We start from the raw sequence: 17,627 nt of genomic DNA, 5'->3' as shown, positions 1-17,627 counted from the left end.
AAAAGTGCCCTTTTTGTTGACAAAGATATTTGTACTTTTCCCCAGGAAAACGAATCATCAATTCAGCGACGTGGCGTCCGCGCAGTCGCTGTGTCATCCAGGCCAGCATTTAGATTATGAATGTATTTTTAAACAATCCTTTTCAGAGTTTTTTACGTATTAAAAAAGAGGCCATTGACTGTTTTTCAACAGTTGAATTACAGCAACTGATTTTTTCACCCTCCTAAGTATATCGAAGCACCACCAGCAGCTTAGGCAGCACTTAAGCGGAGGATTTCACTGTTCTCCTACGTGTGCAACTTTGTCCACCAGCAACTGTGTGTATGGGTAGTGTTTTGTTCTGTACTCCTCTGCAAGTATATTACCTAGACAAATGGAACAATATTCCTGCAATGTCTACATGTTCGATAATGAGTTAATGAGTTATCTCCATACTGGAGAAAAGTGTAAAAAGTTAAATGTTCTCCACCTCAAGTTTTTCCCCTCTTTTCTCTGCCGGAGGGGAATTCAAAGCACATTTTTTTTTTGTTTTCCCTCATTGTCAGACAATGTGACACATTTTTGTTGGGTTTCTACTCCTTGGATGTGCGTCTGTGTGTAAATTCATGGAAGTTATACTATGCAAATTGTTACCTCAATTTTTTTCTAGAGAAAATTACCTCAATAAAAATGAGAATATTTTTTCATTTTTCTAACTGCTGCTTGTATGTCTGCATTTCCCCCCCCCCCCCATACACACCTTGCAAGTTTCACTCGATTGAGCAGAAGGAAGTTGAAGTACCATCACTTGGCATTCTCTGTTTGAGTCACAGACCTTCGAACGGCTGTGTTTTGCGTGCAACCGTATGCGTGTCGGGGAGAGAAGTTGTTTTCACTTTTCTCTGATCGACAAGAACGAGGCGATGAAGCACAGAGTGAGAGCAAAATTATTTTAATAATTTCTTACAAAAACTTTCAGGGAGTTCAAAATGAAGTGTTGGGAACATACAGTGGCTGCAGCCATTTCAGAGATATTGGTACAAATATCAGAGAAACAACGACTGGAGGGCCCGAGTGCAAAGTCCCCTCCTGTAGCAATAGAAGCCAAACATACGGCTGTAGAGGCATGGCGTCTGTACAAAGATGGCATTATTGTAGCATACAGCTCGACTGGGGGGAATTTTATCCTTAAAGATTTCAGCCCATTCATTGGCTTGACCACATCTGAAACACTACAGTACTTGTATTAGACCAACGCTAGCACCGGGTACTGCAAGATCAGGGTGGCGCCATTGTATTGGGCTGAAAAAAGACTTAGCAAAGAAATCTGAGGGGGATTTTGTGCTTAGGCAATCTGAATACTGGGGTTGCAATTAATGCAGCAGCAACTTAAATGTGTAACTTAAATATGTAACTGTTTAACAGTTAACTTTTAATATTTTGCAAAATGAGGTCCGCAGGAGAATGGAGAAATAATCTCAAGTGTTTATGCTGAAAAATGCTTACACCAGCAGAATCTTTGTCTACTTTGTGGTGGTCACCTGAAGAATAAATGATCAAAAAATTCAGCCACTGCCAAGAAAGCGAGTCCCTCTTCATTACTAGTAGTAAGTGGTGCTTAAAATGCATTGTGGATACTTTACAGGGCATTTGGTATCCCCTCACTTCTGTTCTTTGCCAAGGGTAATGACACAAACAGTTCCTATTTTAGAGGCTCTTTACCGAGAGCCGGGGTCATGTCTGCATGGGTTTATTGTCTGGAGAAGGAATAACAAACAAGGTTTGGAGGCAGTGTGTGGTGAGGGTTCGTGTATGCGTGAGGGTGTCTCAGTAGTCATCACCCCGGCTCACCACCTCCTTGCATGTCGGCCTGAGCAGGATGGTGTGCTCAAACTGAGCGGTGTAGCAGCCCTTGGAGTCACAGAGGGGAGGGTAGGGGTCCACGATGCCCAGGTCACACAGGTTCTTCAGTGCCATCAGATATTTGCTTTCACCCAGGCGGTCCAGCCAGCGTCGGCAGAAAGCCAGCGTGCCAAAGTTCTCGTTGACTACATTCAGCAGGTGCTTGGCTCTGGGGAGCCTTGGGGGGGGGTGAGTAAACCATAGTGATTTCTAGCACAGCAGTTTACGCAATCATATAGCTCTTTTATGACAGAACAGTAATTATTATTATAATTTTTAACGATAAGAACAAGAAAAACAGCCTGAGACAGCAGACAGGACAGTTACCTGATGGGGACATGGCCGACATCAAAGTTTTTCATGTAATGAGAACACTCCATGTCATCATGGACCACACCCTTTCCTGTGCTTCCAAATGTTTCTATGGCGTAGACCTCTCCCTCCTGGGGGACATAACACAGGGTGCGACATGGGTCAAGGCAAATTTATTTATCGCGCACACCAGACACAACACCCCTCACTGTACTTAAACATAAAAATCAACGAATTCATGAAAAAATGTAGCGCAAACCTGTGAAACTGATCAACCCACCTCCATCCTTGTTGCTTCTCCTCCTTTGACGATGGGCACCGTCTTGCCAGCGTGTATCCTGTACTGGCCGATTGAATGACCGTTAAGGTTTCGAATTGGCTTCACTGGAAAGACACAAGAAAATAAAGTATCACAGATGTGAAGCACTGCTTACATGTCCGAGCAGCTAAGTCTTGGTTAATTTGCATTAAGTAGACTTATTCTGTATGTGTTCAGTAAGCACGAGGCTTATGGGAGAATTCATTCAAGAGTTGCAAGCGGCTCAGAGTAGGAGGAAAAATTGCGTGATCCGTGTAAAGGAGCAAAGCAGAAGGCAGAATATTGTTAATTTTTATGCTGCATTTGAAATGCTTAAATACTTTTGGGATTTTCTTTTTCATTTTCAACGCTCATTTAACTTTAGAGCCCCGCAATCCATTTCTGGTTTCTTTCTGTCCAGCAAATCCAATCCATCCATTACCCAATCCATCCATTATCCAAACCGCTTATCCTGCCCTCAGGGTCACGGGGATGCTGGAGCCTATCCCAGCAGTCATTGGGCGGCAGGCGGGGAGACACCCTGGGCAGGCCGCCAGGCCATCACACAGGGCCGACACACACACACACACACACACACACACACACACACACACACACACACACACACACACACATTCATACCTAGGGACAATTTAGTACGGCCGATTCACCTGACTTACATGTCTTTGGACTGTGGGAGGAAACCGGAGCCCCCGGAGGAAACCCACGCAGATATGGGGAGAACATGCAAACTCCACACAGAGGACGACCCCGGATGACCCCCAAGGTTGGACTACCCCAGGGCTCAAACCCAGGACCTTCTTGTTGTGAGGCGACCATGCTAACCACTGCGCCACCGTGCCGCCCTTTCCCAACAGTAAATACTGAAAACCATCGTTATTATGATGCAGTTCTGTAAGGACTCAGTAGACAAATAATTTGCTCGTATAAAATGCTCCACACTTCCTTTGCAAATGTGGCTCACAAAATAAAATCTCATTTGCATATTAGATGTGTGTGAAAATTTAATAATCATAGCTGTATATGCAGTACGTGTTTAGACGAAAAAGTACCTTGGTATGTTTTCCCATCAAGTTCGACCTCATACGACTCCATCACTTCCTGAATTGCCTCTCCGACATCACACAGACGCACGTCGATTCCGGCATTCTGCAACAAGAGCGACTGTAATTTTTTCATACACATTAACCATATCAAAGAGTGTGTCTCTGTGTGTGTGAGTCATACCTTAATTCCAGTATTGGTGGCGTCTCTCACTGCCTCCAGCAGCTTGTCATACTTTGGGTTAAAGGTGACAGTGAAGGCACAGTCAATGATCCGCCCTGAAACCAGACATGACCCAGAGAGCATATCTGTTGGCTTTTGTGGCGTGCATGACATAGGCTAATGCTTGACCTTTGTGCGTGTGCGTATGTGTATGCCCATAGGCTAATGCTTGACCTTTGTGCATGTGCGTATGTGTGTGTATGCCCGTGTGTCCAGGAGCCTGTTGCTGTACCGTTGATGTGCGTGCCGAAGTCAATCTTGCAGACGTCGTCGTACTGCAGAACAGTGGGGTCTCCGGCGTTGGGGGTGTAGTGGGCAGCACAGTGGTTGAGGGAGCAGCCGGTGGGGAAGGCCAGACCTGCATTCAGCCCATTCTCCTTGATCAGCTTCCGAGAACAGTCTTCCAACCGCTCACTAGAAGGGCAGGTGGGGGGGGGGGGGTGAGAGAGAAAAGGAATGGTTTAAAAAAGTAAAAACAAACAGAAAGGTCGGAGAGCCGCAGCATCCTGGCAATCACGGCGACCTCTCACCCCACGTTATATGCATATTTAACATATAGACTCACAGAGCGCCATATCCACCACATAGCCAGACAACAGCTGAGAGAGTGGTGTCTTTTCAGCTGCTTCCTTCTATCTCTCTCACAGACACAAACATGGAAAACAGTGATGACGACAATGATGATGATGGTGTGGATTATGAAGCAACGGAAGCCTTACCAGATTTCGATCATAGTCATGCCGGGTTTAATGAAACTCCGTACGTGCTGGCGGACCTGTCTGTGGGCCTCGGCAGCCTGTCTGAAGTCACTCCACACCTCCTCATTGGCTTTATCCATCACACGCTTCTCCTCACTGGTCGTGCGCCACGCCGCACTGCGACTAAGGAAAAAAAAAAGAACAACAGGATTCGGTGTCAAAGTGAGGTAGTTCCTTCACTATCATCATGGTGTATAAGCCTCTATTAATGTCAACACTAGTGAAGTTGTCAGTGCTTCTGAACTAAACTGGTATACTGAGGATGTCGATTTTCCTCCCAACAGGTTGGATATTTCACATTTAAATTTTAGACAATGTGTTCAAAAGCAAACAAATGGCAGCAATTATTTGCTCTCGCTCTTGGCAGCATCTTTTTTTTGGGGGGGTTCCCCCTTTTCTCCCCGATTATACCCGGCTGATTACCCCATTTTCCGAGCCGTCCCAATCGTTGCTCCACCCACTCTGCCGATCCGGGGAGGGCTGCAGACTACCACATGCCTCCCCCCGATACATGTGGAGTCGCCAGCCGCTTCTTTTCACCTGACAGTGAGAAGTTTCACCAGGGGGACGTAGCGCGGGAGAGGATCACGCTATTCCCCCCAGTTCCCCCTCCCCCCTGAACAGGTGCCCCGACCGACCACAGGAGGCGCTACTGCAGCGACCAGCACACATACCCACATCCGGCTTCCCACTTGCACACGGCCAATTGTGTCTGTAGGGGCGTCCGACCAAACTGGAGGACACATGGGGATTTGAACCGGCGATCCCTATGTAGGCAACAGAATAGACCGCTACGCTATCATGATGCCCTCCTCTTGGCAGCATCTTATCACACTGTGCAAACAAACCTCAACACCCATCACCTGACCCAAGTAGGGTTGGACACCGAGAACCGGTTCCAAGTTAGAACCGGTTCCAAAATTCCAATGGAATCACTAAACAGTTTACATTTCGGTTCTGCTTATCAGTTTCTAAACACATTTCCCTCGCGCTACTTTCAGGTTCAGTACCAGGACCTGGCTACTCTACGCCTACAGTCATGCGAGTTGAATGTACATGTCTTCCTGTTTCCTGAGCAACACATTGGTGCGCTCTCTGGACTGGACTGGACTGGACTGCACAGAGTGGTACAGTTTGTTTTTTTTTGGACGATCAGCAAGAGTAGCGAGCACATGAGTCTGATTAGAGCCGTGCACCATCATGCACTGCAGCAAACACTCAAAAGCGTGGCTTCGTTTTGTAAAAAAAAGAAAAAAAAAGAAAAAAGACAGCATTGTGCCGAACTTATTTCATAAAGGTGAGGACGCACCACTAACATGACAGAACCCCTTCACCAGGCGTGGTATACAAATCAATGTGTGTACCGTGTTTGACATGTTGCACCGGTCTCCCTCCCCCTCACCTGCCTCGTCCTCTTCAGTCAGCCCTCGGCCAACGGTCAGCGCCGCATCGCAACCGGGAAAGTGAACATTAGACAACGCTTGTCTAATTTTTAACAGCAAGACCGCAAACTAGCTTTACTTAATCGCCTTACTAAAAACTGTCAAATCTGTGCAACTACTACGATGTATTTTTTCGTAGCTGACCGTTCGCTCAGACGCTCCTACTTCTCCCTCGTGACATCCACACCGGCTGCAGCTCCCCAAACTGTAAACTAACTGGCTTTTAGACCGTTGCCGTGTTGTCGTTTTGGCAGGTTTCAATGTTCAAGTTACAGTGACTGGAAAAAGAACGAAGTTTATTACTTACTCATATCAACAGTTTATTACTGACTCATATAAACAGTATATTACTGACTCATATCAACAGTTTATTACTGACTCATAAACAGTTTATTACTGACTCATATCATTTAAGAGCAGCAACCAAATTAAACTATGAATTAATTTACAGGTTCCATAAAGGGTATGAATTGTGAATATGACTGAATATGATGTGTGTAAAAGTTTTTAAAAAGAAGTTTTTTTTCTGGGAAATGAGCATGTGACCTGTTTTGAGCCCGCCCCTCAAAGAATCGGACTTGAGAATTGTTACGAACCCCAGAATTGATAAGTAGAATCAGAATCGTTAAAACCCAAACGATACCGAACCCTAAACCCAAGGACAAGGAGCCAGCTTAGAATGAAACATGACGACCTTGTCAAGCCTCCAGGCAGTTCTCCAGGCAGTTCTCCAGGTCTGTTCTCCAGGCAGTTCGGAGGTTGTAAGTGCACGCTTGTTGCTTCCTAATTTACCTACATGTAAATTCCAATGTTTTTTTTTTACTACTTTATTGATCCCCGTGAGGAAATTCCTTCTCTGCATTTAACCCATCCTAGCTGTGTAGCTAGGAGCAGGCCCGTAGCCAGAAACATGTTTTGGGGGGGGGGGGTCGGGCAACACTGCCGAAAGCTACCGGTAAATAAAATTCCCACACTGTATACTATAGCCTAATACCCAACCGTACGGTAAATGTCAACGTATTAATGGCCCATAGATAATCATCAATGCATTAATAAATAAAAGTGGGTCTTACCTTATAAAAGCAGGTCCAATCGTCTTTTTTGTCTGCAAAAGATGTCCAGTACCTCTTCCGGCGTCACCACAATGTCTCTGTGCTCCGAGAGCAATCTCAGTCCATTAAGTCGTCTTTCCGTCATTGTACTGCGCATTTTGTCCTTGATCCTTCCCAGACAGGAAAAACTTCTCTCGACATGGGCACTGGTGACAGGAAGCGTGGTCAAAACGCGGAGAAGCTTGAAGATGCTTGGAAACAACTCACTGTTACAGGCATTTAATGCCTCAATGGCATTTTGTGGAACATAAGTTGCATCTTTCCATTTATCCCGCCAGGTGTCAATTTCTGACTTTACAACTTCCAGATGCGGTGACACTTCATCAGGATACAGGTTGGAGAGCGCTTGAGCTGAGCTGTCGTTCAGCATGCTGACCTTAGATGGCAGTAAGGAGCAGAGGTTGGAGATCACATTTCTGTGTTTGCTGAAGCGTTCCTTCATCTGTGATGAATAAAAGTCAAGCATGACTATGAAAAGCTTTTGCCGGTAGTGATTTTCACAGGCCTTCAATGGATCCTCACTGCAGTCCATGCCTCTTCGTGGTCGAAATTCAACCCCATACTTGGCTGCTTGGGAAGAGGTCTTTTGGAAAATCTGCCTGAACTCCATCTCAGAGTTAGCCCTCATCTCATCTACCTGCTTAATAACAGCATCAGCAGCTGAAACGCAACTCACCAAGTCACAATTTTCCTTCTGAAGGACAGTGGACAGGTGGTAGGTTTTTGCAAGCATCTTCTCACTCACATTCATGGACAGCATGAATTCTGCATTGTCAATTGAATTAAAGAGCTGAGTGGCTTTGACAGATTTGTCTCCTGTGAAGGTTTCACTGATTTTCTGCAGGCTGGATCGCACAGGGTCTAAAAGCTCGTTGAATGTAAATATTGCGTCGTGGCGTTCGACCCATCTCGTTTCACACAACTTCGTCAGTCGCGTTTTCTTGCAGTCGGGTAAAAGACGCTCCGTCTCGTGTCGCAGACTGGCAGACTGCAAAGCTGAATCATGGAAACAAGTGCAGATTTCCGAGACAATTCCAAAGCAATTTCGCACCATTTGTACAGTGCAGCACTTGTTTAAGACCAAATTCAAACTGTGGCTGGCACAGTGCACATAAACTGCTTGCTTGTGCTTCTCTTTGATTTTAGCTTGGGCACCATTTAAATGGCCACTCATGGCAGATGCGCCGTCGTATCCCTGGCCACGTAAAAACTGTAAATCAACGCCTGCATTTGTCAACTGACTTTCGATTGAATTGGCGATTGCCTCCCCGGTTAACTTCTCGATATCAACAAAGGACAAAAAATCCTCTCTGATGCTATATTGGCTGTCATGCTGGTTCACGTATCTGACACAGACAGAAAGCTGCTCCCGCCCTGAAACATCTTTCATTTCATCTGCCAACACAGCGAAACACTGCGCGGAGTTTACTTTCTGCACCAGTTTGTTTGTTATCACATCTCCAATTATGCTGATTATTTCATTTTGTACATCAGGACTGCAGTAGCTAGCGTTTGCTGCACATTTACTCAAGTGTTGTAACAGTACTGTGTCGCCAGATATAGCCCTAAACCTGAGTAAAGCCCTGAAATTTCCGTCATTGTGAGTTGGTTCACTCAATGTCACTGGTCCTGAATCAATATCACCTCTCAGGGCGAGTTCTTGGCGACCGCAAAAAATCAATGTTGCAATGATGCTTTTGAATTTTTCTCTGTTTTCTTGGACTCGCTTTTTTCTCTCAGAATCTAGCCTCAGTGAAATTGCATCCATTTTATTGTTGAGAACCATTTGGAAATTGTCCGCTTTCAAACATGCATCCTTGTGATATGCCTTTTGTGCATGGTCTTTGAACGTCTCTAAAGCATGTTTCTAGTCTGAGAAGTGGACATTAATTAGCTTGCCAGCTTTTCTGTGCCCTCCCTTGCCCACAAGCTCGACTGCAAACGCAACACAGTGCTTACAAAAACAACTGTCGGACCTTGTTGAGTATACTAGCCAGCTAAACTGGTCAATCCAACGACGTTGGAAACGTAGTTTACCTCCTAGTTTTGTAGGGAATGTTTGTCCGATATTGGTCGTCCAGTCCAGTGAGTATATTTCTCTTCTCTGTTCGTCTGATATTTTCCCACCAATATAATCCAAAAAAGTCGTGTGAAAACGTTTCCGAGGTAGAGGACGGCGGGTCTGCTAACTCTGGCTCCGTTTCCGAGGAGGAGGGCAGTGGGTCTACTAACACTTGCTCCGGAAAATCGGTAACGTTAGTGACCAGATCATCTGTAATGTTCTTTTTTTCTTTTTTGAGTCGGGACACGTTGAAACAAAAAAAATCACTGATTTTACGAATATGAACTTTACTGCTCTTGCCTGATTTACAGGTAGCTTTCGGCGGCTCCATTGCTTTTGAAAAGCAAACTATAGATCGACCATTTAGCTAGCATAACCAGTGGCAGGTTGCTTAGCTGACTCGTCAGACCCCTGAGCCAATCAAAAGCGTGTGATTTTATTTGTTTTACGAAACAGACCAATAAGATACATCATGTTTGGAAACAAATTAACTGACAGGTTTAATGCCTGTCAGTCACGATAGATGCAGTGTATGAGTAGGCTAGAGGGGCGGTGACAAATAATCAAAACGATAACTAAATAATTATTGGTGCCATGTCAGGGGGGGTTCAGACACGAAAACCACCTACCTGGCTACGTGCCTGGCTAGGAGCAGTGGGCAGCCATCGTGCAGCACCTGGGGACCAACTCCAGGTCGTCTTGCCATGCCTCGGTCAGGGGCACAGACAGGAGTATTAACCCTAACATGCATGTCTTTTTGATGGTGGGGGAAACCAGAGCACCCGCAGAAAACCCGCCAAAGATATGGGGAGAACATGCAAACTCAACACAGAGGACGACCTCGGATGATCCCCAAGGTTGGACGACCCCGGGGTTCGAACCCAGGACCTTCTTGCTGTGAGATGACGGCGCTAACTGCTGTGCCACCGTGCTGCCCAAGGATGTGATTTGGATTTGCGAATGCCCACGACCTACGCAGCCACTGACCTCACCGCAAGTCACTGGGCTGTAGGGTCACCTGACCAAGCCGGAGATAACACAGGGATTCGAACCGGCGAGCCCCATGTTGGTAGGCAATGGAATGGATCGGGAAAGTGATTATATCTACAAGTGTAACCATTATCATTCAAAATTGGGCTGAATAATACTGGCACAATATTCTTTCATCTCCCAACAATATTTCAGAATACGAGAAGAGTACTGTATATTTATTTGTCCAGATGTGTTTGCAAATTTTGCTTCTTTGCACGATATGGCACTTAAGTAGGGCTGCAACTAAGAACTATTTTGATAATCGATTAATCTGTCGATTATTCCTTCTATTAATCGGATAAAAACACAAAAAAATGTTTCCATCATTTCACGCAAACAACATTTTATTACAAATTGACAGCAGTAACACAAATAACAGACCTAAATGTATGATGTATGCTATACAACATATGAAAAAGATATATGCCTGTTTTTTTTTTTTTTAGCAAAGTGCACAAAAACATCAATTTTTTTATACTGCTCGAATGGACCTGAGCTGAAAAACGTAAAACATAAACTAAGTGTTAACAGGCTTTGCTGCATTAAATAGCTCTAACATCAGTAACACTGCAGTAGTAATACTTCCTCACACACTCACTCTCACACACCAGCGCACACACACACGCACACGCACACGCACACACACACACACACACTCTCTCTCGTTCTACAGGAACTTTGCATTGCAAAACTGTTGGTCTGTCCTCATGCTCCTGGCTACGGCAAGCTCTCTTCTTCTTGGGAATTTGACTTAATGGGACCATTCACGCTGGATCACGAGCAAACAGCAGCTATTATGTGGATAAATGAGAAGAACTGCCTGCTGTGAGACCGACGACCCCTTGCTTCAAAACGCAACGCACGCCATGGGTCTAAGCTCCTTTAACTGAGATCTTGCACTGACCCTGCTGTGAGTCAGTCCCCTTCATCAACGGCTCCAGTATGTTTTGGTTTCAGGTGTCCCGTCTCTACCGTGGCGCTCCCGTGCCATGCAGGAGCGGCCACGCATAGTTTGCAGCCAACATACCCGAATTTAATGTGGAGTGCTCCTGTAGGCGCTTTTGGTCGAACAGTTTTCTCCGCCTCCACTGTGTTTCAAATGCTTTTTTTTCTTATAGTGACGTAGCCAGCTCCGCGGCACAACGTGCACCAACACAGACCCAACGAATCGATACTGAAATTCGCTACCAACCAATTTTTCGTAATCGAATTTTATTGATTTCATCGATTCGTTTGTTGCAGCCCGACACTGAAGCCATATTTTATGTACCGTTTACGAGGAAAACTGCTGGCATTCTGCTCACAGCAAGTGGGAAAACAGAGCTGGAGTACAATTTCACTTTGTACGGGCATCCGGGTAGCATGGCGGGGTCCATTCCATTGCCTACCAACACGGGGCTCACTGGTTCAAATCCCCATGTTACCTTGGTCAGGCATCTCTACAGACACAATTGGCCGTGTCTGCGGGTGGGAAGCCCGATGTGGGTATGTGTCCTGGTCGCTGCACTAGCGCCTCCTCTGGTCAGTCGGGCACCTGTTTAGGGGGGGAGGGGGAACTGGGGGGAATAGCGTGATCCCCCCACGCACTACATCCCCCTGGCGAAACTCCTCAATGTCAGGTGAAAAAAGAATCGGCTGGCGACTCCACATGTATCGGAGGAGACATGTGGTAGTCTGCAGCCCTCGCCAGATCGGCAGAGGGGGTGGAGCAGAGATCGGGATGGCTCGCAAGAGTGGGGTAATTGGCCAAGTACAATTGGGGAGAAAAGGGAGAAAAAAAATGTAAAAAATTTCACTTTGTATGAGGCTGCTGCTGGCCCCTGGCCCAGGTGTGACTGATTTACGTGGTGCTTACTGAAAAAGGAGCACGGCTCCACAACAGCGGAACAGTTTGCACCCGATCTGATGACATGAACTTGAACAACAACTTGGTTTCTGAAATGTCTAAGTGCAACTGGCTTTTCAACACAATTTGCGAATCATATTCTCTTGTTTAACATCATTTTCTTCCCTAATGTAAACCACGTCGGGCGAATGAGGCAAAGTCACCTCCTCGAGTTTTGATTAGGACCGCAAGGACATTGCTTAGTCATCACCCTGCTGGCTGTTACTACTCATATTGTTTATATATTACCAACTACAGTACATGTTGATAGCAGAAGGGGCAGTGCGATACCTTGGATGTTGTATTAAAGTGTTAACAACCAACAATGAAGCAGGTAAGTAGAGTATGAGATTGTTTGGCCGAAGTGCAGAGGCATACACAGTGTATGCATATAATGCCAGCTAGGGTTATGCAGGCATCTTAATGTCATTCATTATGTTGCCACTCCAAGTAGAATGACGACAAAAATCAACTGTCTGTTAGTGTGTAAGAGAGTACACTCAACAGATTTACTTACCCATCCTGGGAGGCAGGGTATTCACATTCCTGTCCAATGGGGAATGCACCATTTGGGTACAACTCACAGATGGGCACAGATGGGGGGTCAGTCTGGGTTTTGGCTGAGGGAAAGAGAACAAAAATGTCAGCTAGCACCAAGGCAATCTTAGTTTACATTCACCCCGAGCATTATCATTCAGTCTGTGTGTGGACATGTTATCTGGATACTGAACAATCTTATTGTGTTCTTTAAATTTATATTCGGCCATTTATACGGGTTCTCGTAGGTGTCATATCTTTGTTGTGATCACATCTCATTTCTGTAACATACTATGCAAGAAAATCAGTGGGTGGGGCGATGGCAAGTCTGTCAATTTTCATTAAAAATGAAGGTCAAGGGCATCCGGGTAGTGTAGCAGTCTATTCCATTGCCTACCAACACGAGGATCGGTGGTTTGAATCCCGTGTTACCTCTGGCTTGGTCAGGCGTCCCTACAGACACAATTGGCCGTGTCTGCGGGTGGGAAGCCGGATGTGGGTATATGTCCTGGTCGCTGCACTAGCGCCTCCTTTGGTTGGTCAGGGCGCCTGTTCAGGGGGAGGGGGAACTGGGGGAAATAGCATGATCCTCCCACATGCTACGTCCCACTGGCTAAACTCCTGTCAAGTGAAAAGAAGCGGCTGGCAACTCCACATGTATCGGAGGAGGCATGTGGTAGTCTGCAGCCCTCCCTGGATCAGGAGAGGGGGTGGAGCAGTGACCAGGACCACTCGGAAGAGGGGGGTAATTGGCTGGATTCAACTGGGGAGAAAAAGCGGGGGGGGGGGTTGTCCTTGAAAGAGTCATTACAACTTAGATGCATCAGAAACAGCAAGTTGATCTGCTGCAGTTGTATCTGTGATCACTGCGAATGTAAATACAGCAACTTGCCAACTGTGGCGGAAGTGATTTTTGCCAGAGTTGGGTGAATCTGACTAAACGGCAACCTTCAGAAAGAGCTGTAACATGTTTAACTACTGGATGATGCCTGGGCGGTAGTCTCACCAATGAGACCACGCAGTAGGCCTACACAATGTATTTAAACCTGGCTATTTCTGGCAGGGATTTGATCACCGTGGCAGCCAGACCACCTCTGGGGGTCAGGTGGATCTCGATTGTGTTTCAATCATAACGTGTGCTGCTTTTACACCTCCCACTAACATGCCTAGAGAGCTGGTCCTCTGCTCCCCTTTGGGCAGTTTGTACTGTACTATGTATAAGACCTTCACTTAAACTATGTTTTAAGTGGACTCAACAAGTCTGGGTGTTCACAACTCACGTCCTTTCTTCTTCTTCTTTTTTTTCTTCTTTTTCCCTGATGCGTTTTCTCCATCGTCTCCATCTGTGATATTAAAGAAAGGGTAATATCTATGAAGGTATAGTGTTGTTGCACTAAATGTGAGTTGCACTATTTTTGTAGCACTGACGTAACAGTTCATTTCAGATGACAGATTGCAACAATTCCCCAATCCTCTGAGAATAGTACATATGGCCGTTGTAACTCTAGTTAATGGTCACGGCAATTTGCATATGAAACCGATTGTTGGTTACGGTCGTTATGTAACTGTGCTGTTTATAAGGTTGGGGGATACCTGCAGTCAGCTGAGTGGGACAAAGTCACTTAGATGAGTGACAAAATGTTTTCCCCACTAAACATTGTGTCCAGATGAACGGATTCAACTTTCTAGGATGCAGTTAATTTTGATTTTATTTATTAAATGTCACTCATGGCTTTTGGTATTGGATGTTAGACTTGGGTAAAAGCTTTGATAGCCTGATATTGGTCTAATATCTGATATTGATGCAGCCCTATAAGAAAGTGTCCCAGGTTGACGGCGTTTATGTGCTTTCTGTATATGGGGACTAGCCAATTACCATCCTCCCCATCCTCCTCCTTCTCCTCTAAAGCCTGTTTCTCCAGTTGTTTGGTCACTTCGTCCAATCCATCCGCCTCTGCCTCTGCAACACAAAACAGATGACGACAACATAAGAAATATGCAAACAGCTCTTTACACATGGACTGTAGCAAAAGGGAATTGTGTCAGCAAGTGTTGGTTTCAGGTGGAGGGGAGCAAGTCAGCAAGGCGGCCATTCAACATTTTAGGCATTTAGCTGGTGTGCTTGTCCAGACAGGCAAGCTGGAATACAGAAATAGTGCTAAGCTCAAGAAAGTCTACCAGCATCCATCCATCCATCCATCCATTATCTGAAACGCTCATCCTGCTCTAAGGGTAAAATTCCAAGTTGAATTGCTACCTTTACTGCTTCTCCTATATTTCCTACATCTCCTATATCTCCTACCTCCTACATCTAATAACAGCAAGGCGAAGGGACATCAACACCTATACAGGTGAGACTGCCAAAGATGACCGAGAAATGTTATGCATGTTTGGGTGGACCGGACTAGCGGGCCAGCCCCACAAACGTGAATGTTGCTGAGTGACCATGTTTAGCGTCATGTTTGGGCCACTGGATCAGGTGACCAACAGCGTCACTGAAGTTACACGACTGGTCAACGTCGCTGGTAAACACAGAAGTGTGAGTTTCCCTATTGGCTATTGAATCGGCGCCGTGGTTCCAGCTCATTCCGCATTTATTGCCCACTAATGAACGGAATATACACCAACCACCCAAAATATTAAAACCACTGACAGGTGAAGTGAACACCATTATCTTGTTACAACCTACAGAAGTGCTACTGTAACTCAGACTGCTGGAAAGTTAATGCTGGCTTGTCAGAGCACACAATTGCCTCGCAGCTTGCTGCTATGGGGCTGCATAGCCGCAGACCGGTCAGAGTGCCCATGATGACCCCTGTCCACCACCGAAAGCGCCTACAATGGGCATGTGAACGTTAGAACTGGACCATGGAGCAGTGGAAGAAGGTGGTCAGGTCTGACGAATCACATTTTCTTTTACTGGCTGGGCGCATGTACGTTGTTCACCTGGGGATTAGATGGCACCAGGATGCACTATGGGAAGAAGGCAAGCTGGTAGAGGGAGTGTAAATGTTCTGGGCAATGTTTTGCTGGGAAATCTTGGGTCCTGGCTTTCATGTGGATGTTACTTTGATAGGTACCACCACATTATTGCAGACCAAGTACAGTCCTCGGCAATGGTATTCCTTGATGGCAGTGGCCTCTTTCAGCATGATAATGTGCCCTGCCACATGGCGAAAACCGTTCAGGAATGGTTTGAGGAACATGACAAAGAGTTCAAGGTGTTGCCGTCACCTCCAAATTCCCCTGATCTCAATATGATCGAGCATCTGTGGGACGTGCTGGAAAAACAAGATCGATCCATAGAGGCCCCACCTCACAACTTACAGGGATTAAAAGAACCTACTGCTAACATCTTGGTGCCAGACACCAGAGGACATCTTCAGAGGTCTTGTGGAGTCCATGCCTTGATGGGTTAGAGCTGTTTTGGCAGCACAAGGGGGACCTACACAATATTAGACAGGTAGTTTTAATGTTTTGGCTGATTGGTGTATTGCTACAATTGGATACTACTGAAACGCAATGAACGAAATATCTGGCTGCGCTTTCCACATCTGGTTATGCACTGTAATGGTCCAGCATAGAGCAGAGTGGGAGAGAAAACAGCTCGCCATGTGCCGAGAGGCACGAGGGAGTCTTAGAAAAACAAGACATGAAAGAGGAGGGGAGGTTAACAGACAATTAGAATAGTTATAATTGCAATTTAATTACACTCCCTTTCAAATCAATCCCAAGACACGAGAGGAAAGTACTGTTCTTGCAACTGCATTTATAACCTTTTATTTTACTCAACCATGTCATGTGATATGCTACTTCAGTACACTTTAACAACATATGTTAATGGGACCACTACAGAAAACTGCAGATGAACATTTCATATCCAAGAGTTCACACTATGGACACTACCACTGACCATCCCTGTTACAAGCCGGCCACAATCTCTTAACATTAACCGTACACGGTCCAGCCATATACTAGGTTTTCACCTAGTCTTTTTACATTTAATTTGATCGTTAGCTGTCGTCCATGTCAACACGTTAACACATAAGACCACAAACTTACAAATAAAACAAAACCCCCTTGTTGTTATTGCATAACATAAGATGTCTGGCACTGGGCGTCCCACCTAAAATTATGAAACAGCAAAACTTGGCTCTCGAAATTTGGAGCCATCAATAAGCCACAGCCCACAGGCTGGGTTTTTGGCTGTGGATTCTCTAAATGTCATAACTCAATTTCTTGAGGAAAGTGATATACTGTGCTGACGATCAAGTAATCTGTGGTGAAGTGAAGCTTACTGAGGGCCTGCCCGGTGCACACGACAGCCCACATTGCTCTCAATCCCCGCATGGCTAATATGCAACGTTAGTTAGCTCTGCTAGCCTGTTAGCCAACATGCTATCGGAAACCTTGCCTGGAGCTGCGGACTTGCTCTTCTTCTTCTTTTTCCTCTTCTTTTTCGCCGTTTCCTCGGCTGGCTCTGCCTCCTCTTTCTCCTCTGCCTCGCCGTTCAGGACCTTGTCCCGGTCGGCCTTCTGGTCCTGTACGTGCTCCTGATCCACATCCGCCATCATTGAACAGGCGCTTAGAGGAAAAGGAAGCGCGGTGGATTGTGGGAGCACTCGTAGTGAAACTTGCCGAATCAGCTGAGGATCCATGTACGGCTTTATTTGACAGCCGTCAGCTAATTATTTTGGAGAAAATGTGCCCAGGGTTGGTTGACAATGGCTGTTTGCTGTCGTTGGCTATTGGGGTTGGCTTATTTGTAATTTTAGTTAGAATATTATGACACTTTTGCGGAAACGTCTCAAATTTTCATTAGAAGCAACACTGGCAGTAACTAAATCGGCCACTAGGTGTCAGCTTCACTTTGCTAATACAACAGCATGGTCAGATTCATTTTGAGACCTTTTCCCCCCAAGATGACGCTTTCTCTTATCCGTAAAAAAAAAAAAAAAACAACCCAGGAAAACGTCTTTTCATATGGCCTTATCATGAGGAAAACAAGACGTGGACACAGC

General features: G+C 45.7%; 1 protein-coding gene across 1 annotated transcript; it reads right to left on the bottom strand.

Moving 5' to 3' along the window:
* Nucleotides 1-914: 914 nt before the first annotated feature.
* metap2a (methionyl aminopeptidase 2a) lies at nt 915-17,189 on the bottom strand. The gene is made up of 11 exons (XM_056276323.1): nt 17,021-17,189; nt 14,483-14,566; nt 13,887-13,949; nt 12,587-12,689; nt 4,498-4,659; nt 4,011-4,192; nt 3,740-3,834; nt 3,565-3,661; nt 2,474-2,577; nt 2,209-2,324; nt 915-2,059 (listed from the first exon to the last, which is right to left on the bottom strand). Exons 1-11 carry the CDS (start codon nt 17,178-17,180, stop codon nt 1,807-1,809), a joined length of 1,419 nt encoding a protein of 472 aa, XP_056132298.1. The 5' UTR covers nt 17,181-17,189; the 3' UTR covers nt 915-1,806.
* Nucleotides 17,190-17,627: the final 438 nt, after the last annotated feature.

The sequence above is a fragment of the Lampris incognitus genome, chromosome 3, assembly GCF_029633865.1.
Source record: "Lampris incognitus isolate fLamInc1 chromosome 3, fLamInc1.hap2, whole genome shotgun sequence".
Lineage (NCBI taxonomy): Eukaryota > Metazoa > Chordata > Actinopteri > Lampriformes > Lampridae > Lampris > Lampris incognitus.
The sequence above is the reverse complement of the archived record's forward strand: the minus strand, read 5'-3'. Positions and strand labels throughout refer to the sequence as shown.

Bases quoted from the DNA above. Each gene is read 5' to 3' on its own strand.
- metap2a (XM_056276323.1), bottom strand. From the start codon at position 17,180: ATGATGGCGGATGTGGATCAGGAGCACGTACAGGACCAGAAGGCCGAC. The intron at 12,690-13,886 runs GTGAGTTGTGAA...TCTTTCCCTCAG, and splicing joins AAAGAAGAAGAAGAAAGGAC to CCAAAACCCAGACTGACCCC. The intron at 4,193-4,497 runs GTAAGGCTTCCG...CTGCCCTTCTAG, and splicing joins ATGACTATGATCGAAATCTG to TGAGCGGTTGGAAGACTGTT.